The sequence below is a fragment of the Cebus imitator genome, unplaced genomic scaffold (genome assembly GCF_001604975.1).
Source record: "Cebus imitator isolate Cc_AM_T3 unplaced genomic scaffold, Cebus_imitator-1.0 Scaffold216, whole genome shotgun sequence".
NCBI classification, from domain to species: domain Eukaryota; kingdom Metazoa; phylum Chordata; class Mammalia; order Primates; family Cebidae; genus Cebus; species Cebus imitator.
In genome coordinates this window covers 2,221,832-2,247,562 of record NW_016107531.1, presented here as the reverse complement: position 1 = coordinate 2,247,562, position 25,731 = coordinate 2,221,832, and the positions used below count along the sequence as shown (strand labels likewise).

At 49.9% G+C, this 25,731-nt stretch overlaps 1 protein-coding gene across 4 annotated transcripts in view; it reads left to right on the top strand.

Annotated features, from left to right (window-relative positions):
* MVB12B (multivesicular body subunit 12B) overlaps positions 1-25,530 on the top strand; it is a 211,581-nt gene extending 186,051 nt beyond the window's left edge. The window contains exons 10-11 of one of the 4 annotated variants that reach the window (XR_005203477.1): positions 7,459-7,615; positions 9,301-11,730. Coding sequence is in view for 3 of the 4 variants with exons in the window: in XM_017549134.2 (XP_017404623.1) it covers positions 9,301-9,357 (57 nt within the window). In the remaining variant the exon portion in view is untranslated. Of the gene's footprint in view, positions 1-7,458; positions 8,426-9,300; positions 11,731-25,497 lie in introns of those variants that run through there. The other 3 variants (XM_037745932.1, XM_017549134.2, XM_017549135.2) reach the window with 3 other exon arrangements.
* Positions 25,531-25,731: the final 201 nt, after the last annotated feature.

Genomic DNA, 25,731 nt, shown 5'->3' with positions numbered 1-25,731 from the left:
GCTCTTGTTACCCAGGCTGGAGTGCAATGGCGCGATCTCGGCTCACCGCCACCTCCGCCTCCTGGGTCCAGGCAATTCTCCTGCCTCAGCCTCCTGAGTAGCTGGGATTAGAGGCACGCGCCACCATGCCCAGCTAATTTTTTGTATTTTTAGTAGAGACACCTCTCTCAGAAACTGCACTCAAACTGATAAAATACGAGCAAAGATATAAAATGTTTGAATAACATGATTAATAAGCCCAGAACTTTTTCAAGCCAGCAGATCCCATATCCTTTCAGAATCAACTATGTACTAAGCCACTAAAGAAATCTCAATTCCAAAGAGCCAATATCGTATCTAAAACCATCTCTGATCATACAATGAAAAAATGAGAATGTAAAGCAAAAAAAAAAATTTTTTTTTAAGCCACACGATTGGAAAATGCAGAACCTACAACTGAATAAGAGGAAGCCATAAGGGAAATTATTAACATCTTAGAGGAAAATAGTAACGAAATCGCTACATCACAGAATTTGTAGGAGGACTAGCATGATGGCTCACACCTGTAATCCCAGTACTCTGGGCAGCTAAGGCAGGAGGATCACTTGAGGCCAGGAGTTTGAGACGAGCCTGGACAACATAGTGAGACCCTGTCTCTACAAGAAATTTTTTTTTTTTAAACAGTAGCCGGTCATGGTGGTGTGTTCCTGTAGTTCCGGCTACTTGGGAGGCTGAGGCAGGAGAACAGTTAGCCCAGGAGTTTTAGGTTACAATGAGCTGATTGCACAACTGCAACTCCACTCTCCTCGGTGACAGAAACCCCATCTCTAAAAAATAAAAATAAAAAAATTGTGGGACACGATTGAAGCAGTAGACAATGAAATTTACAGTTTAAATTTATACAAAAGCAAGAAGGATTGAAAATAAACCAGCTAAGCATTTAATTGAAGACAGGAAAAGAGTAACAAGTAAATGCAAAGAAATAGGAAATAATGGTCGTGAAGAGTTGATGAAATCAAGCAAACAGAAATTATGAACAAAGTCAAAATGTTGTTCTTTGAAATGGCAGAAAGAAACAAACTTCAGACAAGAAGAAAGAAGATGCAAATGAGAATTAAAACAGATGACTGCTGATGTAACAGTTAATAAGAATATTATTAATAGCCATGTATTATCAAGTATCTGGAAATATATAAAATGTCAAAATTGGTATAAGAGAACTAAACAACTATTAAACAATTGAAATAAAATTAAAGACCATTTTCTCAAAATATCCCCAGGACCCAGTCATCGTATGGGTGAGTTTACTCAGACTTCCAAGAAATGACGGCCTTTTTCTGACACAACTCATCCTAGAAAATAGGAAAGGAGTAAGGCAGCCCATCTCACCTTAAAAGATGAGTGGATTCCAAACCAGATAATGACAATACACAAACACACATGAAAATTAGACACTGACTTTGCTTTATGAACATGGATATAAAAATTCTCAATAAAATATTATCTGTTTGAATTCAGCAGTATATTCAATATTTATTCATTAAGACCGAGTAGGGATTATCCCAGGAATGCAAGAATGGCCCGACAGCGGAAAGTTCATTGGTGTAATTCATCTCATTAATGGACTAAAGGAAAAAAATGCCACAATCAATTGATGCAGAAAATGCACTTGATAACTATCTTACCAGGAGTTCTCTTCAAGGTAGAGACAAGTCAAGTATGCCCACTACCACCGTTTCCTCCGTGTACATTGGCAGTCCAAGCCAATGCCATAAGACATGAAAAATAAATGAAGTATAAGGATTGAAAAGAAGAGGCAGAGCTGTCATTCTCAGCAAGCTGTGTAATTATTTATACAGGAAACCTAACAGAATCAACAAACACTGAGAAGAAATGGGAGAGTTAGGCAAAGTTGCCAAATATAAAAGCAGCTCCCCCATGGCTGGACGCGGTGGCTCATGCCTGTAATACCCACACTTTGGGAGGCCAAGCAGGATGGATCACTTGAGGTCAGGAGTTCGAGACCACCCTGGCCAACATGATGAAACCCTGTCTCTACTAAAAATACAAAAATTAGCCAGGCGTGGTGACCGGCACCTGTAATCCCAACTACCTGGGAGGCTGAGGCGGGAGAACTGCTTGAACCCCAGGGGCAGAGGTTGCAGTGAGCCAAGATGATGCCATTGCACTCCAGCCTGGGCAACAGGAGCAAGACTCCATCTCAAAAAAATAAAAGCAACTCCCAGAAATAAGTAATATTTCTCTACGTGTCCAACAGCAACTAGGAAATAAAGCAGAAAATAAGAGAACCTTTCATATAATCATAAAGTGTTTAGGAATTAGCCTAACAAAAATGGGAAGACTTGTTTGAAGAAGATTTTTTAACTCTTGTAAGAGACAAAGGCTATCTGAAGAAACACCAAGATATCCTATGTTTATGGCTGGAGCAGCTTAACATTCCAAGACCCCTTTCCACTAGAACATTCTAAGTGCCTTAAGATCAAGAACCCTTGTTCTTCATGTATACCTCTATGAATAGGGCAGTGTTTGGCACAAAATCGCCGCATGTTAAAGGTTTATTCATTGAATTCATGTGAAGATGCCAGTCTTTCTCAAATTACTATATTCAGCTCAAATCACAATTTAAGCAAATCATAATAAAAAAATCACATTATTTTCTAAAAATAAGCAAGATTTGTGGGGAGACTTGACCGAGTTATTCTAAAATGCTAAAAATGCTTATGGAAGAATGAAAGTGCCCAGTAGTTAAACATTTTGAAAAAAAGAAAATAGTAAAATGGGGATTCACTCTTCCAGCTACAGACACTGCAAGCTAATGAAAACAGTGTGATGCCATTCCAATGTCAGACACTCACCACTGGGGAGACTGGAGGTGGAAGTTATGGATGTCAGATTTTTCTATGAATCTACAATGGTTCTAAATTTTTTTAAAAAGTTATGCAGTGTGGCACTGACCCTGAAATACAATGATGCATGGGTCGGGGACAGTGGCTCGTGTACGCATGTGTGTACACGCTGTGTGGGAAATATACCTAGGGGTAGAATTGCCGGATCACAGAGGAGGCATATTTGCAGAATTAGTAAATATTTCCAAATAGTCTTCTAAAGTGGTTGCAGCCATTTACACTCACCCCAGCAATGACAGTTCCAGCTATTCCACATCCTTAACAAAGTTTGATATTGTCCAGCTTTACAATTAGCAGTGTTTGCAGATGTGAAGCTGGATTTCATTGCAGTTGAAATTTGCATATCCCTGTTGACTAATGAGGTCGGGCAATTGTTCTTGTGCTTATTGGTCATCTGTAAACCTTCCTTTGTGAAGACCTGGTAAGTCTTTCGCCCATTTTTCTATTGGGTGTCTGTCTCTTCCTTGCTTTATTCCTTATATTCTTTATGTATTCTAAAAGTGAGTCCTTTATCACATAAACATGCAAATTCTGGGCTGTGGCTTGCCTTTTCACCTTCTTAATGGTGTTTTGTTTTGGTTTGGTTTGGTTTTGGTTTTTTGAGACAGTCTGACTCTGTCACCCAGGCTGGAGTGCAGTGGCACAAACTCGGCTCACTGCAACCTCTGCCTTCTGGGCTCAAGCAATTCTCCTGCCTCAGCCTCCTGAGTAGCTGGGATTACAGGTGTATGCCACCACACCTGGCTAATTTTTGTATTTTTATTAGTGACAGGGTTTCACCATGTTAGCCAGGCTGGTCTCGAACCCCTGACATCCAGTGATCTGCCCTCCTCAGCCTCCGAAAGTTCTGAGATTACAGGTGTGAGGCACCACACCCGGCCCTTAATGGTATCTTTCAATGAACCAAAGTTATTAATAAGCATAGTCCAATTTTCAATCTTTTCCTTTACAATCAGTGCTTTCTGTGGCTTAAGAATCTTTGCCTATCCTCCCAAACCTTTTTTTAAAAAGTTTGGCTTTTTCTCCTGCCAGTACCTTCCCTGGAAGATGCGTGAGGAATGGTTTCTGGAGGAGGCAAGGTACACCCTGAGCTCTAGAGGGGGCTGGGCTGGGCTGCGTTTCCTGGGGAAGGTAAGCACATACCAAGGGGGGAGGGTATTTCATTGTTCACTGGGCATCAGCAAACATTTATGGAGGAGGGCAGGGGTGGCCTTGTGTGTGTCATCACCACAGTCCTGCAGTTAGGGATGCCCCATTTAGCAGATGAGGAAACTGAGGCTCCAGAGAGGGCTCAGAAGCACACAGCCAGAGAGGGGCAGCTCAGGGCCTCCAGCCCAGGAACATCCAACGCCAGTGCCATTCCTGAGCATGGCCTGGATTATTCGCACCTGGAAGGAGGTGTCCTGTCCTGTGGGGTTAAGGTGAGGACAGCTCATCAGGTCAGACAGGCCCAGTTCAGGGCCCAGCTTAGTCACCTCCCTCCATGTGCCAGGGGTTCCGGGCTAACAGCAGCCAGCAGCCACCCAGGCTTTCTGGAGGAGGAATTGAGCAAATCCTTTACATGCTTGGCCTGGGGCGTGGCACACTGCGGGGGTGGGTGGGGTGCGTCAGAAGGCACTTGACCATGGGGAAGCCCCACCTGACCCCACGAGCAGGAAGGGGGACTGAGGGTCTAAGGTCAAGTGACCTGCCTCCCCCGACCTGTCCCCTGGTGTTGTGCAGTGACTCAGGAGCACGCCTTGCTCGGAATCCGCTTCCAGGCTAAGCACCTGCCCCAGTCGCTCAAGAGAGCTTCCTGCTGGGGCCTCCAGCACCCCACCTCACTGACTGGGGGGCACTCCCTCGGGTGGATCCTGGCAGGGGCTGAGACCACCTCCTGCAGGCCCAGGAAGAGGCGCTTCGCAGCGAGGCAAAGCCCCTTGGAGTCCCATTGCTCAGCGAGAGGGCCCCAGGAGGTCTCTGGCCTGCTTTCTCCCCTGGAACACGAGGGTCCTGGCACCTCCTCCCCTTCCAGGTTGCGGGGCAGGCTGGACGTCCAGGGCCACCCCACGCGAGGCCCCTCCCACCGCGCTGCCCGCCCCGGACCCCGCCCTCAGACACGGATTCGCACGCTGTCCGGCCGCGCGGGGGCGCTCGGTTCCCCGGCCCCCGCTGGGCTCTGCGGGAACGCTCCGGCCGCGCGCTGGGGATGCTCGGACCCCGGCACACACTAGGCGGAGCTCCACGGACTGGCGGGAAGTCAATCCTTCGGCCCCGCGCCGCGGAGGTGTGTTTGGAAGGAGGCTAGCTTTCCGCGCGAGTCCCCGCCGCGCCCGCCAGGCTCCCACCCGCTGTGGCGTCCGGACCAGGGTGGCCCCCACGGACGGCGGGCTGGGCCCAGCCACGCTAGCCTTGCTTGGGAATGCAGGTCGCCTGGAGGGGACCGAGCAAGCCCCCAGCTCCACCAGCCCTTAAAGGGTGGGCTTGGGCAAGTCACATCAGGTGCCTCAACATTCGCACGCGGAAAATGGGGAGAACAGTCCCTCCTTTAAAAGGTTGTTGAGAAAGTTAAAAGGAGATGTATCACTAGTGCTCAGCTTCCAGGCCTTAGGCAAGCCACCTGCGCCCATCCCTGAGCCTCAGTTTCCCCAGCTGTAAAATGTGGATAAGGAAAGTCCTGCCCTCGGCCAGGCGCGATGGCTCATGCCTGTAATCCCAGGACTTTGGGAAGCCGAGGCAGGCAGATCACCTGACGTCGGGAGTTCAAGACCAGCCTGACCAACATGGAGGAAACCCGTCTCTATTAAAAATACAAAATTAGCCGGGCATCATTGCAGCTCCTGTAATCCCAGCTACTTGGGAAGCTGAGGTAGGAGAATCACTTGAACCCGGGAGGTAGAGGTTGCGGGGTTGTAGTAGGCCAAGATCATGCCATTGCACTTCAGCCTGGGCAACAAGAGCAAAACTCCACTCCATCTCAAGAAAAATAAAAGAAAGAAAGAAAAGAAAAGCCCTCCCCTCACAGGGCCATTGGATAAGCTTGGTCCACGCTGCTGGATACCCCCAGAGCTCTCGGTAAATGGAGCTATTGAGGTTATGCCCACTCAGCAGAGGCCCTGCCTGCAGTCCCAAGCCTGTGCCCAAATCCCACAGGTTGTCATTTAGGGACCCAGGCCCCCCAGTTTGGGAGCTGGTGGCTTAGAGTGGGTGCTCCCTCTGGTTGCTGACTGTGCAGCCACAAGTGTCTGTGCAGGAGGCTTGGTGGCAGTGCCCCTCCCCTGGCTGCCCTGCAGGGCTCGCTCTGGTTGAGTCACCCAGCAAAAACACTCCGCTTCTTGATACCATCCAGAAAATGAAAATGTCCCAGGCGCCTAATCCTTCCCTTCCTTTTGGCAACTTAAACTATCCTGAAACACAGCCAAGATATTGAACGCGGTGTGAGCGTCCTCGCCAGAACGTAGCCCTCCCGCAAAGCCAGCCTTGGGGACTCGTGGAGCAAAGCCACGTTCCTCCCTCAGACTCTGAACCCTGGCCCCCACCAGCCGGCATCTCAGCCACCTTCAAACCCGCCGACCTGAGGGGCACGCCAGGAACCCTGACTTCCTTCCCAGCCTGGGCTGTGCCGCCCCCAATCCCCCCACTGAAAAATATTTGAAATGGTCTTTGACTGAAATGAGATTAATCCTCAGTTCCCTGACAGTGTCTTTGGGCATGTGTTTTTATAACCTCCCTTTCAAATGAGAACCATTTGCCGCCGGGAAGCTGGGGAGGCCTTGCCCCAACTGCTGGGCCACACATCACCGGCACCTGATTGAATGTCATGGACAGTGGAGGGGGCAGGGCTGAGGTGAGGGCCATGCACTCAGGGCCAAGTGTCCTCCGCTGGCCTTTGCCTGAGTCCCCATCTCCAGCCAGTAGTATAAGCTAGAGGATATGAATTCCAACCTGGATCCCCCACACCACAGTACGCCCTCGAGCCGGTGACTTTGCCTCTCTGAGCCTCACTTTCCTCATCTGTAAAATGGGGGTGTTTATGGCCCCTGTCACCCAGGTGATGGGTTCAGTCCAGTGCCTGAAGATAACTGAGCCTTGATGTTTGATAAGGCTTTTGAACACAACCTCAGCTCCCTCACAACTCCTGGTGGGAGGGCAGAGTCCCACGGCCCCGCCCCAGGCTGGGGTCTTCCAGAGCGCCGCAAACAGTCATCCTGAATGTGGTTCGAGTCTCCTACTCTTCCAGACTTGCCCCTAAACGGGAGGCCATCTCTGCAAAGAACCCAAGTTGCCATGCTTGCCTAGGGAGGGAGCTGTGCGTGCGGTGCCTCCATGCAGGTTCTTTCATTAACTCTGAGCACTGGCTCGGTGGCCTCCTCTCCCGGCACAATTCCCCGCCACCCCCACCATCCCAGGTCCTGTTTGAAGTCTGCGACACCACCACCCCCACCTTCGCCTTCCTGCCGTCCCTGCTTGCCGAAGCAGCTACAGCCCCTTAGGGCTCAGCTGGGAGGGATTTATTGGAGAATTTCAATCATGGGGTCTTGGCTCAAACTTGCTTCCTCAAAAATCTCCCCAGAAGTTGGCTACATGTGAAACTGAGGCATGAAGGAAGGACTCGGATGATTTCAGGACTCAGAACTCCACCTGGGCCTGTCAGAGAATTCACAGCCCCTCACTTGGAGGAAGAGAGCACAGAACAGCAAGAAAGAGGCAGGTTCCTGGGACATGCAGAGGTACCCGGCTCGGTTCACTTTTAAGGAGCTGCTTAGAAACAGTGTTTCAGCTTTGGCCGCCACACCCGCCCCAACCGTGACACTTGAGTGCAGGAGTCTGATCTCTGTGGTGTAAGCCCCCTGTTGGTCTTGGGGTGGGGAAGTGTGGGACGGAATCCAGGATGAGAGTCCTGAAGTGTAGAATCAGAAACTGTAGAATCAAAGCCACACTGGTGTGCCATTTTTCTTAAGCTGTGTGGGTTCCCTCCCCAAAGGCATTCCCTGGGCAGCTTTCAGACTAAGGAGCCCACGCCCTTCCACAGGAGCCCAGCCAAGAAGGGTCTGGGACAGAGGCTCTATGCGTGGTTCATTTTTCTCCCCTCTGGGCAGGGCTGACTCATTCCATTTCTCAGAGCGATCTTTGCAATGATGGATAAGCTGAGGCCCCCAGCTGCCGTGGCTCTGGGGAGAAAAACCATCTTTTGCAGTTTCACATGAAGCCTCCTACTTCTTTCTTAACAAGTGCTGAAAGCGGCTCAACCAGAAACACCCCGGACTGCCATGACCAAGGAGATGACCACATCGGGCAGCAGAGCTCAGGAATAGGAACTAGCCGGCCAAGCGGTCCCGGAGCGAGGTGTCCGATTCCCTCCCGGGACGCCCGGCCAACTGCGCTTTGAAGCGGTGGCTGAGGCTGTGGGCGCTGGGGAGGAGTGGGACCAGGGGCCGGCCTCCCCTGCATGATGTACACAGATTGACCGAGATAAAGGAACCGCAGCTTCGTCCAACTTGTGCTGAATTCCTCTTTTCAAAAGCCCTTTCAGATGGTTTCACTTCTCTGCCCGCTTTGTTGAAAGATGTAAAAATTTCAAACCACCACAAAGTAAACATTTCAAAACGCTCTCTTTTCAAAATCAGTCGCATTTTCAAAAAATCTCTTGAATTCCACCCCCCGCACCCCACTTCTTTTGCTGTCTTTGAATTGGAGTGTTTTTCATTAATTTAGAAGCAGTCCAGGTAAAGCTGGTGTTTTCGAGCCGTGTTTTACGGGCGGGAAGTAGCTTTGTTATTTAGTAGATGTATTAGATAAGTCGATGTCTTGTCAAAATCAAGCAGGTTTTCTTTATTAGGGTGAAATCGTAATGAACTCATCTGCTTCTAATATTTATAAAGAGAAGAGAGGCCATTAATTCTACTGCTTGTGAATAAAACCATCTGTGATTTCTTTCCATTTGATGGGTTTGGTTTTAATATACATTTTTCACAAATAAGCACAGAGATTTTTTGGTGAAAATGTCACATTCAGGATCTCATAAAGAAAGAATGCAAAGAGGGGAAAACTAAATGTTGTGTTAGCTAAGTAATTTCTCACCTTGCAGAGAGGGGAACACTTGAGCCAACGTTAGCACATTAGGTGATAGAATCGCCGTTCCCCGCTAATGCGGTCCATGACATGTGACAAGGCAAACCTCGTCCGTTTTGAAGTTTGTTTTCCTTCGGGAATTACACAGTTCGTTTAACCTAATCTGTCCTGACACTTGAATTATAATATTATGAGCTTCTTCGGGGAAGTAAAACAGTAGTTGCCTGCTTAAAAGCAAAGCAGAAGTTAATAAAGTGGGCAAAATGTCAAGGAAAGAGGGCTAATCGAATCATGGTGTCATTCTCTAGAGAAAATATAGTCAAGTTGTATTTTTTTTTTCCAGTGGAAATCTTGGACGCCTAATGACATATTTCTGTCCAGGAAGAAATTTGAACTCTGAAGCCGAACTTGATTAAACCCCAAACCGAGAGACCTTGCCCAATGGGACCACTCTGGGACTTTGACTTCTGGGTGTCGGAGCTTAATTAAAATATTCATCCAGCTGCTCTCCACTCACCAAGGGGGCCCAGAGGAATTAAACCAATAAGCTTAATTCTATTAGTTCACCTGCCTGTGTACATAGAGATGCGGAAGACCATTTACTGATTCAGAAAAAAAATCATCCGACCCACCCTATAAATTCAGCATGGGCAGCCATCACTGCAGCTGCAAAATCATCTCCCTAGCAGACGTAACATTCGGAATCTCAACTCCCGACTCTGAACACACACAGCTATTTTTAAGACTCTTCTAAGAAAACCAAAATGCCAAACGGGTCAGTACAAGGATTTATGTGCGTGCATGTGTGTATGTTATGATTTATGTGTCACTTATAATAACATGTAACATTTACTTTGTGCCACAGTGCTGAGCCTTTCATTCGTGTCTCAAGGAAACTGTCACTTCCACTCTAAAAAGTCAACACTATCATTACCCCCACTTGACAGATGAGAAAACTGAGGCTCCGTGAGATGAAATGACTTGAAGCCGACAATTCTCAGACCACAGAGTCTGCTGAGCATTTAACCCCTAGTAATGAAGGCTCTGCTGAAATTTGGATCTTCGTTTTACATTTTAGTTGATGTCTTATCTGCCATGTACACACCTAGTATAACATGTGGAAGGTACACAAGCCGCAAAGTGAAAAGTCAGCCTCCCACCTCAGCGAGCTGCTCCCCTCCCCAAGGCAGCCACCGGAGATAATTTGTCTCTCCTTCTGGAGTGGAGGCTGATACCAGCCAGTATGCGTGTGGCTCTTTTTATAAAAACAGATACAGAGCCTAACAGGTCCGCTGCTCTGCAGCTTGCTTTTCTCATTTAATAATATATCTTGGGAGAGTTCTCCATCTCGTTCCTTTGAAGACTACACGTCATTCCATTCAATAGAAGGAGCAGACTGACCCCTCTGGGATTGTCCATATTCAACCATTTTTGACCAGCAAAAGATGGCGATTTCACATGATTCTGCCTGATACCATCATTGTTTACTGAATCTACTGTGATGGGCGTTTGGCTACATGATTTCACATCTTTGGCCCTTATAAACAGTGCCGTGATGGGTATCTTTTGCACACCCCAGTGGCTATTATCTGCAGGATAAATTCCTAGAGGTGCCACTGCCTCCGAGACCCTGGGTAAGTCGAGTTCCTTAACCCCGAGTGTGAAACAAAGCGGCACATTAGATGGTTTCTGAAGCTCCGGCGGGCTCTGCTGTTCTGCAAGAATGTACCTCCCACATCTGTAATTCTACATCATAGCTAGAGATTCCTCACCCTGACCCTGTGAATAGAGCCACAGCTCAAGCCCAGGGTCCCCCAAATCACTGTGGAAACAAATGTTTCCCACTAAATGCTAACTAACTCCCTGCTGATCGTATTTGTCAACTAGAGAATGAGACATTTCCCGGTGATCAATACAAATGGAATAGAAATCTATCCTGGGCAGCAGCAGCAAGACTTGGTTTTTAATAAGGGAACCTCCAGAGGATATTGCATTCCTATGACAACGGCTGACAGACCTTGATTTTTAGTGTCAGAAACTGTTTGATGCAAAGGTCTGTGGCCGGGCCCGACCAGGCGGTGGGTGGTGGTGGTGGGGGAGTTCAGGCCGGAACCAGGCTAGTCCTGAAAGGCTATTGCAGAAGCCTGCCGGCCACGCCAGCCCACTGCCCATCCGTGGCCCCTGTGGGCCACCTGTTCACGAAGGCAGCCACATTTGCCAGCTGAGCTACGGAGGAACCAGCCGGGCCAGACAGCTAGCCAAAGATGACCCATAGCCACAGATCTGTTATTTACAGCTTGCCCCTGGTCCCCAGTGACCGGGCAGCTCTTGGATAACAGCAATTCATCTTAAACAAGACCAGGTACTTGGGCAGAGGTGGCAGAGAACACAAATGATTGTATTGATGGTCTCTTTTCTTGCTGTAAATTAATCTTGTAACAGAGTGACTCAGAGACACCCTGCGTTACTTGTGGTTTGCAGTCTTCAGAGGGTTAGCTACGAACTGCCCAAGACAAACTAGGATGTTCTGAAAACACGATTCTTGCCCAAACCGCTGAGACGACTCTGGGTTCCATCTCTTGATTCTTCTGCCTCTTTTAAAATTATCTGCCAATATAGACCAGGGCTGGGAAAGACGGCAGAAACAGGAAAGCAGCTGGCATCAAAGCAGATAGGATCGGCAGTGATTTATTTCCAGCGACGTGATATTTTAGGTTATTGTTGTTGTTGTATGTGTGCAATAAATCATATTTTAAAGTATCCATTAATAGAGTGTTTTATTCTCAAAAAGTAATTTTTTAAAAAATTCTTTCAAGTGGTTGGGTTGTTTCTCAAGTTGCATCCTCAGGTTTTATTAAGAGATGTGACAATAATAACATGCCAATAAATTTTTCCACTGGGAAATTTTGCTACTTAGAAAAAGTCTTGTCCTTGTAAAAAAGTAGAAGAAAAACAAGAAAGGGAGCCTTAGAGATGATTGCTTAAAATACTTTGTTTGAATATATGTAAATGTATTTAGGCCTTCGGCTTTTTAACCACCAAATTCATGTTTAAGAATTTTAAGCCCCACAATGAGGTTTCTCTCGGAGTTTCCAAAGGCAGCTTCAAAAATGCGTCTACCGGAGCCTTTAATATCAGGTACAGAGGTCCCGAGGAAGGTCTCGGGGGATGATTACAAGATTCCTCTGTGCGACACAGCAACACCCGGCCTGGCTCATGGGCGCTCTCGGACCCTCTGTTGAAAGCAACTGACTGGGCTGCGGCTTAAAACTAATCTTGTCCTCGGCTCCCTGGCAAGAGGTCAGCGGGCGCGTCTTCCCGAAGATGATCCCCAGCCAGATTTGAAGGGCTCCAGGAATATAACAAGTTGTAAAGGGCAGGGGAAGGGGGAGAGAGAAAGAAAGAAAAAGAATAAAGGCAAAATTAATTTTTACAATTAAGTATTTTTTTTTCCATGTAGTTAATTTCCAGCCGCTCACATTTATTGCACATTAATTATGCATACAGCTTTTGTGCGACTTAAAAAGTGAGGAATGTGATCCTTATTCTTTTATGGAGGCTCCGTCTGCCGTGCTGGAGGCTCTGCGGCTTCAGGTCAGAGGGGCAGGAGCCGAGTCCCCCTCTGCGAGCAGCCAGTGGCGGGCCACCTCACCCCCAGCCAGTCCAGGGCTCTCGGATTCCCCCACCTCGACTTTCTTAAAAGCGTTTCCTATAGTAGCGGTGGTGATCGGGGGCTGAAGGGGCCTGCCGGATTGGCTGGATGTGTTTCTGGGCTGAATCTTAGGAGAGGGACTCTGAACTAACCTCCTGACCAGCCTCCTCCTCAGCTTGCCCTGGCCAGTATCCGTGTTCAACCCCACTGACCGAGGCCCGGGTGTGAAAACAGGAGTGAAATGAACAAAGCCTTGGCCGGGAGGCACTGGGGGCACATGTCCTTCCTCCAAGCCCCTTTGTGCACCACAGGATGCCAAAGAGGTGGGAGTATTAACCGGGCTGTGAGATGCTTCCCCCAATCCCAGCCTCAGACTCCTGATGGCCCCTCAAAGGCCTCAGGAAGGGCTGGGTGGCCCCTCTGCCCCCATGCTGTATGACACTAGACCACTGCCACAGGCTGTGCCCTCTCCGAATCTGTGTGGAAGTTCCTCTGAACAGCAGCAGGCCCATGCCTCTGTCCCTGGGAGAGCTCCATGAACCTGACCCCCTCTGCATCCCAGCTCAGAATACACCAAAGAAGACCCTCCCATACAAACGACAGAGTTCACCGCTCGGCACATCCACAATGTGGGGTGCAGACAGCCCCGTCATCAGCTGCCCGAACTTTGGCCAAGAGCAAAGACCCAGGAGCCCGAGACCCCTCGTCCCATCCACTGAGAGACCCTCTGGGACTCAAGAGCAGTTGTCCCCATTGGACCAGGACCCTCGAGCTCTGCTCAGCGCTTGGCTCCCCATGTCCCCGGAAGCATGCTCTTCCTCCTCAGTCCAGGAGCCAGCCTGGGTGATTTCCTATGCAGATCCTGAGCAGACAGAGCCAGGACCCTCGCCCAGCCTCGCTGCCCCCACTGCTGGGCACTTTGGCTAAGCTGGCTCCCCCTCTCTGGTCCGGTTCTGCATCTGAAAATGGGATTCAGAATTGGACCCAGAGCTAGGTGGAGCGTTATCTGAAGCACCCAGCCCAGTCTGAGCGTCCAGGAAATGGCCTGAGGGGTGGACACAGAGACTCATTTTACAGCTGAGGAAACAGACTTTCAGGGGCAAGGTGCCCTGCCCTGCCTGGAGGCGACCAGGCCCAATGTGTGAAGGCTCCTGGTGCTGTCCTGGGTCCCGCCACCGTCAGCCCACCAGGATTTAGAACACAACCCCTGTTGGTGGAGACGAGAAGTTAGAAGAGGAAACTCACTCAACCAGTCCCCGTCCTACAGAGCGGCTTTTGCGGCAGGCCGGCCGGGCCTTCCACACGGCATAGGTGGCCGCTCCCACTCCTCGCCCGAGCTCCCCAGGTTCACAACCACAAACCAGCCACCAGGCATCAGCCCCAGAAACAAAGACTGCAGCGAGCACAGCCGGTTCGCTCCCGCCAGCCAGGCCCTGCAGCCGGAACAGATCCCACCGCAGCCAGCAGCCCGAGCTTCATAACCAGGGACCTGACGACAGCCCTGGCCGCCACCCCAACCCCTGATCCAACCGTGGGAGGGGGCAGGGTCCTGGGCCACCCCTTTTCTCTCTCTTTTTTTTTTTTTTTTGCTTTAATAAAAACTGTTCTCCCAATGGCCCTGCTGGGATAAACTGTAAAACATCTCTCCCGTTCTCTTCTGGATCCTGCAGTGACTCTAGGACAAACTTGAAAATAAAATCATCATCATAAAGAAATCAACCGTGCATAACAATAAACTACATGTTTAACATTTATGACTCTGTGTTCTGACAAACTAAAATGTGAAAACATGCCAAAATTTGGCTTTCATAAAACAATTTCTCATCAAGTTCTTTCCTTTGACAAAATGCCTCTCTGTCATTCCCGGCTGCTGAGACTTGCTGCAAACCAGTAGCATTTCCAGAAACGGGTCTGGGGTTTGAGGCTTGCGTGATCCCCAGAGCCTCCCTCTGGCTCTGTTAGATTTCCTCTGATTGACAATATTCACTCCTAGTGACAATATTCTAGCTTTCCTAGTAAACGGCAGTGAGCAATCACATCACCCAGGGACAGGGGTGGGTGTCACCATCATTCAGAAACAGGAAACCTTACGAGGCAGCCAGTCACAGGCACCAGAACTCTGTTTTTTTTTTTGTGGTAAAACACAGATCATGCAAAATTCACCAGCTTAACCATATTTAAATGTACAGGTTGTGGCTTAAGTACCTTCGCGGTGTCACGCAATCATCACCCCATTCATTTCTAGAACTCATTGCATCTTGCAAAACTGAAACTCTGTCCCCACTAAATAAGAACTCCCCACTCCTCCCTCCCCCAGCCCTGGGCAATCTCCATTCCATTTCCTGCCTCATGAACTTGACTTCTCTGGATACCTCATATACCTGGATTCATTCTGCATTGTCTTGTTGTGACCGGCTTTCACTGAGTGTAACACCCTCCAGGTTCACCATGTTATAGCACATGTCTGAATTTCACCCCTTTTTAAGGCTGAATAATATTCTGTTCCCACAGCCCTATTTCTAATGCTACACAGAGCACAGACCCACATTCCGACATGAGAATACACCCAGATCAGCATCTTAAGACAATACATGCACCTAAATGCATCCCCGCCTCCTCCAGCCTCTCGTGCACAGATGAGGACCACCCTTTTGGACCTGTGAGATCCTCAGTTGCACCCCCGGATAAATGCAGTCACACCACAGCCTCCATCGCTCTCACCTGGGCACGCCCCCATGCATACCCCCCATCAGAAGGGGTTGTGGGAAAATTTGGAGACTCTTGGGGACATCACAGCTGGAGGGTCCCAGGTGCCCATCTCAGCCCTGGGTGGAGGGCGGTATTTGGGCACTTGAACCCTTCCCCATCCCTGTCTCTAGCTCCCCTCCCCAGAGTAAAGGAAAGGGCGCTCAGCACCTCAGCAGGCCCCATAGCTCCCCGTTCAAGCTTAGCTTCCGTGGCCCCAAGGGTAACTGAGGACTTGGTGAGGGGAACACCAGTCAGCCCAGGTCTCACAGAGATTTGAGCCCAGATCCAATCTGCCTGTAAGCCTAGTAAACAGTAGTGAGCAAAATGTGTTCTAACTTGTGAAAGACAGAACATTTGTGAGGATGGGGCCAAGCTGGAAAAACAGGACCCTCTATGCCCAGGAGTATGAATGGGGTCCCAGGGGCAGCCTCTGGCCTGGGACGTGTTCCCCGTACACACCCCGAGCACCTACTGTATACTAGCATGGCGCTCTGCTCTCCTGGAGATCGCAAACTTTGGAATGGGGGTGTCATTCCATCCTCCAGCTGCCCCACAGGGGGACCAAGTTCAAAGGAAGCTTTGCGAGCAGTAACACAACATAGCACCCCCTCATCTACCAAAGATCCCAAAACTGACGCCTCGACTCATTCTCAAAATCCCTCTGTCTCCAATCACTGTTCATTTTCTTCAGATGATAATGGTGTTGTGGTTAAGAGAATATCCTTATTCTTAGAAATGCACACGGAAGTATTTAGGGATGACGCCTGAAATTTACTTTCAAACTTACAGCAAAAAATACATAGCTCCAGAGATGTGTCTACACACCAATGTAGTTATGTAGCTATGCGTGTCGGCTCAGGAGGGGGTCTGAGAGTGTTCCTTGTATTCTTCCCTCAACTCTTCTATATGTCTGGATATTTTTATCATAAAAATTTGAGAAGAAAAATCCCTTGCCCTCACTGTGTCCATCCTGTGATCTCCCCTCTCCCTCTGCACCCTGTCATCAAGAAGTGACCAGGAAGTCCAAGAGGCTATGTCAATGGCAGAACGTTGAAAGAATGTTCTGCTGGGTTCACAGGCAGGAATATGCAACTTCCTACCTCCCAGCAGAGGCGTGTGGCTCAGCCCCCAGCTTTGGAAGGAGCTCTTTAGGACGGGAGCAGGAAGCTGCCCCAGGGTGGCTTCCCCACCACACGCCATCTCCAGGGACCCAGAGACAAACAGGAGGGCTGTCCCCAGCCCTCTCTCCTTATGGTCTAGCTGTGCTCTGGGTGTCCCAAACAGCTGTGAAGTGTGTGGCACAGAATCCATTGCTCATCAGAACCAGAAACCGGCCGGGCATGGTGGCTCATGCCTGTAATCCCAGAACTTTGGTAGGCTGAGGTGGGTGGATCACTGGAGGTCAGGAGCTCGAGACCAGCCTGACCAATACGGTGAAACCCTGTCTCTACTAAAAATGCAAAAATTAGCCAGGCGTGGTGGCATGTGCCTGTAGTCCCAGCTACTCAGGAAGCCGAGGCAGAAGAATTGCTTGAGTCTGGGAGGCGGAAGTTTCAGTAAGCTGAGACCACACCACTACACAACAGAGCGAAATTCTGTCTTTAAAAAAAAAAAAAAAAAAACAGAAGCCCCTCCTCCATGAACGCAGGACCACGTCTCTTTCACTCTTGCTGTCTCCTCAGTGCCAACCTAGGGCTTGGCACACAGTGGGCACTTGGAGTAAATTAAAGCTTACGGCCAGTGTTCTCCCTTTCACAAATTAGAACACATTTCAGATCATTCCTCATAGCCTGACAGCCTGCAAAGATAAGAGGTGAACAGCCCGCAATGAGTGGGACCCTGGCCACCCCCGCCAACTGATCTGGGCGGCTGCAGCTGTGGGGTGAACGCACCGCAGTCGGGGGGAGGCTGAGGAACCTGGAGGAAAAGCCTCAAGAGCCGAAGCTGGGATCAGGGCAGGAGGAAGGCAACTGGAGTCAGAGATGGAGGCGGGCCAGGGCCAGGCTGTTCTGGAGCTGCCTTTGACCCCAGGACACCTTCCAAGTGAGGACCCTGGGACTAGGACCAGGCAGCCTCTCCCTGGCTGCTCAGTGTCTGCCAGCTGGGAAGGGGGCCTCCCAGACCAGGAAGAAGCACCAGAGAGGGTGTTTGTTTTAATCATCGGAGATCAAAGACAAGACCTACTGGCTGGTGGTCTTCCTGGGGTAGCCAGGCCCATTCCTCTCCTCCTGCCCCAGAGTGGCTGACTCCAAACCCCCATTCCTTCCAGAGAGGTCCCCCAGGGCAGCTGGGGCTCAGGGAGGCCTCCAGACACTCCGTTCTCCCAGGGCATAGAGAAGGAAGTAGGGATGAGTGTCCAGAGACCTCAGAGCCTGAGGTCTTGCTGATGTTATGGCTGTGACCTCACAGAAAACTCAGTCATGGGTAAGAGAAACGAGAGAGGGATGGTGCAGCTAGAAAACCGCTGTGTTCAGGGGGCCAGCTAAGGCTCCCCACCTTCAGGAAGGACAGTGGTTGAGAGCAGGACCCAGGGATGACAGATTTGGTTCCATTTTTGCCTCTGAGCAGTGAGCCACCTAGTACTCGGAGCCTCTATTTGCTCTTCTGGAAAAGGGGCACGTGGGTGCTTCTCCCATGAATAACATGTGTCAAATACTTGGCTCAGAGCCTGGCGCAGAGCGAGTGGCCCGTGGGCAGCCAGAGCTCCTGTCATCAGTGCTGTTAGCCTGCACGTGCTCGTGACGCGAGGGACCTCCTGGCTGATTCGCTGAGATGCATTTAAGGTGATGCTTCCCCCGGGGGACCAGCAGAAACTGCATGATTGGCAAGTGGGTCTGGATGTCGAGCCCCGCAAAGTGTCCTGGGCCAGTGACACCCCCACCAGAGCCTGCCATCTCCCTGCCCCACGCGCCTGGGTGCCCCAAGAGGTGGGCTGGCCTGTACTGCCTGAGGACAGAGGCCAGCGACTCTGTCCCTGCTCTGTTTGCCATGAAAGAGCAAAACCACCACAGGGTTCAAAGGAAAAGAGGAAAACCCAGTAACTCGTCCCAGACGGTGTGTCCGCTTTATCAAAGCTGATTTCAGGGAGCAAAGTTCCCACCAGGAGAGGCCACAGCCTCATTAGAGAGTTCTGGGAATGATGAAAAGCCAGGCCGCCGTGCACATCCCTGGGACAATTAGGCCTTGTCCCTCCGCCGTCAGAGGCAAGCTTGCTGTCTCTGCGCGCGTGTGTGCACGTGAGAGGGTATGAGTCTCTCCCTGCGTCTCTCTTCCTCCTCTTTGTATTTCTTTTTGGGTCTCCCTGTCTTTCTGATCTCTCTTCTTTCCATACATCCTTTAACCCCTCCTGGCACCCACACAGTCTGCACGTTTGAGATGACCCCTATTCTGCCCAGTGGGTACCCACACATGTCCCAGACCAGACAAAACCTGCCCCAGGAGACCCCACATCTTGTGTCCTCAGAGGAGGCCCCAGACACTGCCCCCCGCCGCCAGACACTCAGCTTAGCCAAAAGATAGGAATGGCGCAGTCACGGCTACTGACTCCTTCCCCTGAAGTCTAATTCTTCCCATCCTTAGGACAGAATGCAAACTATTCCCCCACAGCAAACTCTGGTTTCCGGATGCCTCTGTTGGATGCAACAGGGTCTGAGCAGAGATTCTTCTCCAAATCCCGACTAGCAGCCTCCCCCCACCCCCAACCCTGTGGAACGTTTCTTACCCACGGCAGGAGTTACAAGCAAGGCAGTAACACATTCCTCCACACCCCGGACGCTGCCAGGGCCTTAAGCTGAGAGGCGTTCTACTGTCCAGAGACATGGACTCATCTCGGGGATGCCACCCCAAACCAGTCCACGCCCCAAATGCACGCAACACAGGCCTGCCCGGGCCTGCCCACGCTGCCAGCACCCTGGCCCCTGGCACCACGAAACGTTCCTAGAACGGACACCACCACGTGTGAGATGCAGATTCTTACATCAGGCAGTTATTGGAGGGGATCAGCCTGGTCCTTTAAGCGAGAAGGCAAATTCTACATACTTGTTTTTGTCATAACACCGGAGGAAATGGGGCAATATTTTCGAAATTGGAAACAGCCTTGCGTTTCTGCCCCTCGCTGATGGTACTCGGGTATTAATCCATTAAGGCAATCAAAAGAGCTTAAATAAAAGTCTGAAGCCTGCAATATACATGTCAATGAACAAGCGGTAAAACTTCCTGAAAAGGTGATTTCAAAGCCATATTGCCCACGCTTGGCAAATTGCATATTTAATTATTTTGTCAGTCCCTCTTTCTCCTCTAATCTTCGGAGAAAATGCCTTTGACCATGCGAAACCAGTTAGGGTAATTAAGGTGCGATGGAACTAGGTGTCGGCTGATTTCTCAGAAAGATGCCATCCTCTAACCTGGTATGAGATGTGTGCAGGCCCCAGAAGGCAGACAGCATTGTAATGTCTCCCTTTCTATAGAAAGATCAAAGGTCTTTTGCCCCTTTCAAGATGTTTGTAGAATTTGTTTCTCAATTATCCCACATTTGCGCACTGGGACATCCTAGTTAACTCTTTGATGGCACCTCTGGAATTGGGCCGTAATTGACATCAAGCCGCACCTCCTGGCTCCAGGCTGGAGGCTGAGATTTCGATCTTGGGTCTGTGCTCAGAGAGGGAAGAGGATGGATGGGAGATAGCAATGGGGTGCAGGTTTCGGATTTTAGCCCCTTCGGGTCCAGCCCCGCTCTGCACTCAGTGATCTGGACTCCCCTCATCAGTTCAGACTTGGTAACCTTGGGAAACTCCTCCCGCTCTGATTCTGGTGTCAATTGGGCGTCGGATTTGGCCTTTGCAAACCATTTTAAAAGCAAAGCCTGAATTCCTTTGAAGTCCATTCTGGAAAGAAAATATATTGAATACATTGTTTTCCCACAGAAGAATATTTCTCCTGGTCCGGGAAGATGTTTAAAGAAAAAAAAAGCCATCACATATTTGGGGAAAGTGAGAAAAAGTGGTCAAGATTTGAAGTTGTAGTTATGGCATTTTTTTTAAAAAGCCCACCCATCTGCACACTGATAGTTACGGCATTTTGAAACTAAATGGGATTAGAATAGCACACTGGGGTAGAAGGTCAAATGTGAAAATATTTTAAAGAAAATCTCCTATAAAGACTGTTCTAATGTGTATTTTATTTACTTTTCACGTTTCCTTTTTCCAAGTTCTGTTGATCTTTTTCGACTCTGCAAATATTTTTTCCAGATTGCTTTGTTCAAACAATGTCTTCAACATCTTTGTCTTAGTATAAGAAAGAGGGAGAGAGGAAAAGAGAAAAAGAAAGAACAAGAAAAACCTTTCTGAATCTCCTTAAATGTAAATACCATGACTTTCTTGGAAATAAATTTTTGAAAAAGCTCTCAACAATTTGAAAAATGAAATACTATTGATACACGGAACCATATTCCCAAGGCTGCTCCAGGAAATTTCTTTGATATTTTGTCTTATTCTGTCCTTCCATTTTAACCCTTAAGAATTCACCTGTGTCCCACAAGTTTTAAATTGAGGCAATGAGGTCCCAGCGGCATCAGAAGGAAAAGCTTCCCTTATAATGCCAGCTGTCTTCCGTATCCTTCCAGAAAAAACGGGAGATCATAGAGGCTGTACGCCGGCACTGCTACGCTCTCTACAAAGGGCAAACTTGAAAACACCGCATTTCCCCGACACATAATTCCCCTTCTGAGGAATTCCACCCCCCCATTCAAAGTCCCCTCAAAAAATATATGTTGAAAGAAAAAAATCACAAGGAAATGCATTTTCTGCTCTTTGCAGCAGAAAAGGGCTGGTGACGGCTTTTTGGTGCCTGCATGAGCTGAGAGCAAGTAGTTCTAACCTGGGTTTCTGCTGCCAGAGAAGGGGCCTGGAAGGTTCTCCCTGTGAAGAGATGGGGCAGCCCTACTGGGACCCTGGGGATTGCCAGATTTAGCAAATAACAATACAGGATGTCCCATTAAATTTGAATTTCCGATGAACCAGGAATAATTTTCTTTTTTTTTTTTTTTTTTGAGATGGAGTCTCACTCTGATGCCCAGGCAGGAGTGCAGTGACAGAATCTTGGCTCACTGCAATCTCTGCCTCCTGGAGTCAAGTGATTCTCCTGCCTCAGCCTCTCAAATAGCTGGGATTACAGGCACCTGCCACCACACCTGACTAATTATTTTATTTTTAGTAGAGATGGGGTTTTGCCATTTTGACCAGGCTGATCTCAAATTCCTGACCTCAGGTGATCCATCTGCCTCAGCCTCCCAAAGTGCTGGGATCACAGGTGTAACCACTGTGCCCAGTCAGGAATAAATTTTTTTAAGCGTAAGTATGTCCCAAAGGTTGCATGGGACTTATTTATACTAAAAACTTATTCCTGGTTCATATGAAATTCATCTGCCCTGGTGCATCCTGTATGCTATCTGGCAACCCTAGTCTTGGGTTCCAAATAGGGTCCAGCAGGCCCAACAGGGACATCCCAGTTTTCCCACCTAAAAGCAAAATTGAGTCCATGAAGAAAAGAGTACTTTGTGCTGGGCTGGGAACACTACCTGTTCCGGCCATCAGCTTGCTGTGTGACAGATTCATCCCATCTTCTCTCTGAGCCCCAGTTTTCCCATCTGTGAGTTGGGGATGGGTGAGGTCTGAGACCTGCCAGAGGGAAGGAAGCCACCCAGATCTGCCAGCCCTGCGTGAGTCCTTCTGGTCTCACCGACTCCTCTCTTTGCAAGCCTCCCAGGTTAGTGACCCCGTCCCTGCTTTATGATAAGGAAACAGAGGCTCCGAGGGAGGACGTGCCCGGCTGGATCACCCAACAAGCGCGCAGACACAGACAGAGACATTTCAGTTGGATTTTTTTTTTAAGCACCAAACTGTTCTCTGTGGGGAGAGTCGGGACTTTGTAGGTTTCCTTGATGTTTGCTTTACCGTTTACTACCATGTGTTTTGATGACTAGGAATAGAGGATGAATTTTTTAGGAACTTTGGCTGCTCAAAGTCGGGACTTATGGGCCTGGCTCTCCCCAGCCAGCTGGGGTCCAGGGCCCCGAGACATGGGGTTTCCCAGACCTCTCACCTCCTGCACTGAGCTTGGGGAAGTGGCCTCAGAGGCTCCTATGAGACCTCGGATGGACGGACGGTCATTCCGGGGTAGCTCCGTACCTGCTCCGCACGGCTGGGAGGGTTGGGTGGGCACAGGGGTTAATTCAGATCGTGTTTGCGGAGGAGAATGCCGCTTCTCCAGGGAGTGTCCCCATTCCCGCTGCACACAAAGTGCATCCTGCCCCGGGTGCTGGTCTCACCCTCCTGGCCAAAACCCAGTTAGGGGCTGCCATCCTGTTTCTTAAGCTCCTCAGAGGATGGTTCTCCCACCGTCTCAACTGCAACCCTCCTTCATTCAGCCAGTTCTTTTTCCTATCCTCCTCAGCTCCCTCCTGCTGTAGCAGCAGCCTTGTTGGTGCTGCTGGGCCTCCAGGGAGACGGGGAACAGCTGGTCAGCATCTGGTCCTCTCCATTAGCCAGGGCCCTGCCCCCTGGGCCTTCCGCTCCCCGGGCAGAATAATCCTGCTTCCTCTAACCTTTCGGCTGGGTCCCGTGCTCCAGGGCTTTCATCATGTCCGTCGTGCCTCTGAAGCCACTCCAGGCTCCCTGGCCCTCCTGCGGCTTCTGTTGGGCCAGGCCAGGCAGGCCAGCCAGGGCAGGGGCAGAGGGTGAGTGACCCTCTCCCCTCCCAGCCCAGAGAAGCGGGGGAGGGGGGTGCAGCCCTGTCTGGGGAAGGAGGCAGATGTCACAGCTGTGCTACGTTCTTCCTACTGCAGGGGAGCCTGAGCTTGTCTTCTGGAAAACGGGGACCTATGCCCTTTCTCCAAGCTTTGGTAAGAGGATGCCATGCAGTGACACAGGTAGAGCCCCTGCCTCTGTTCCAGGCCACCCTGAACTTCTCTTCCCCCATTGGATGACCTGGGCCAAATGACCTCACTTCTCAAACCTCAGCTTTTTCACCTATAAAGGGATAGTTAGGAAGATTCCAGAGATAAAGTCCTAATGAACCTGGCCCTGACCCACAGCCAGAGCTGTGGGGGACTCGTATTTTCAGTGACAGCATCGCTGTATTATCTTTAGCCATCCCAGGCCAGGAATGTGCACGCCACGGGGCTCAGCTATCCGGCTTTGCTCGACCCTAGGGTCCCTGGATTCTGAGCCTGTTGGATTCTGTGGCCGCCTGCTCCTGCCTGGGGACGGAGGGGGCCTGTAAACACGGCCCAGTCAGCTCTCCCTCCTCACCACTTCCAAAATCCACTTGGGGATCTCTTCTTTCCAGAAGCTTCCGAGGCCCCAGTGAGATGTCTGTGCCAGCCACCGGGCCACAGGAGAGCTGAATCCAGTGGCCCTCTCCCTTCTCTCCCTGGCTTGGGTTGCTTTGTGCCACCCTGTGAGCGGGGTGTGTGCGCCCCAAGCCGATATGGGCACCTACAGACAAGGCCTGGTGAGCTGAACCGTCCACACTCAGCATTACAGACTTGAACGAAAACCAAGCTCACAGAAGCTCCAGCTACCACCCAGGCCTCAGGTCACGTCTCTCAGAGATCCGCCACCATGAAGGTGTCCCAGAATCACCAGTTGTCGCTTGTCCAAAGACAGCATAAGCTCTCTTTGATTTAAAGTGATCACCTCATCCCACCCCCCAGTTCTCAGAGGCACCTCATTCTGGAAAGAGCTGGAGAAGCCACCTTGTTGGTCCCCTGCCTCTGACCTGGGCCATCCTCCCATCCTCCTCCCCACAGGCCTCCATGAACCTCCAAACCCCAAGTCTTGCTCTGCAGCTCACGGGGCTAGGAATGAGCCCTTGGTGGCATCCGCGACTTCCCCTGCCACAAAGTACATCTGCCCACAGACCCCCAGCACCTCACAGTCCACTTGGTAATAGAAACTGGAAAGAATCCCAAAGAGGAGAGAGATCTGTACTAAATGCAAACTTCTAATTACTCCTTTCTCATTTTTTTTTTTCTAGTGACTGAGCTACAGTGCATTTTTCTAGCAATCATTTTTAACATTCCCGAAAATTGCCCTTAAGATACACAAAGCGTGTTTTGAATGAATCTCACTTGAGGGGCAAGGTCCCTTCTCCCTCTCAGTTATTAAGAAAATAGGAAGTTGTTTGTCGATAAGCACATTTCCGCAGCAGATTGTCGCAGGCGTCACTCTCCCAAAATGAACAAGAAAAGAAAACGAAGAAATAAAAAAAGAGAACGTCTTGCCGTGTTTGCAATTCCTGCCAGGGTGTGTAGGTTTGAGGGTGGGATTTTCCAGCCTCAAACAGCAGTGAGCCCCAGGCTTCCCCAGGTTCCTTCAGGTCCCCCAGGCCGCGTAAGTGGGTCAAGGCATCAGAGTCAGACCTTACCTGCGGGCGTCCCGAGGGGCAGGCTGGGCTCAGGAGCTGAGCACGCCAGGGCTGGGCCACAGAAGGTGACGGCGCGGTGCGTGGAGGCCCTATGTGGACAGGTGCACCGGCCCATCTCTCTCCGAGGCGCTACCTGCGGTTTACTGGACGTTTATTAGAAGCTCACACAATATCATGAAGCACCTGCAGGCAATAAAATCCCTTACATGTGTGAGGCCTTGAGGAAATTAACGGCTCCTCCCTGGGGATGCATATTTTGTGAAGATGTTTATTACAGATGAAGTGCTCCCGGGGCGGGACATTAACAAGTTGTAGAGTGATAAAAGGATTTTTATCCTTTCTCAGTGACAGAAGTAGGAAGAAGGCTTTCACGGAATCTGTAAAAGACCGACTTCCTAATGAATTTTCTTAACTCTTTATTAGTGGGGTTGGCTGAGTGGAGTTGGTGTCCGTGGTGTGCTGTGCCATTGGACAAGAGGGTATGGAGCAGGAGAAGGGGTGTGGGCCCCCCACCCCATGCTGGATCGAGAGCGCAGGAGATGGCTCCGAGTGAGAGTCCCAGGCCCGGAAGCCCATCCGTGAGTGTGCTTGCTCCAGTGAGAAAGGCACTGCCCCAGGAAACTCATTTGGAGGGCCCTGGGGTGATGGTGATGGAGTGAGTCAGGCCAAAAGGCAGGTTCCGAGCCCCACTTTTTAACCCCCTGTGTCCCGCTGCAGCCTGCAGGCCATTACTGAGATGAAAGCAGGGAGAATGCCTTTGGACCACGACTGCGGAATCTAATTGAATTATATGAACGCAGTTAAACGTCTGCTTCAGAGAGGCAGGGCTCACTTTCAAGATTGGATGCTTCAGGAGTTAATGGGCTATTTGAACAATATAGGCCGCGAGCCGAACACAGGTGGGCTGTGTTAATAACTTTATTTAGACTTGCTTTTTTTTCCCCCTTTGAG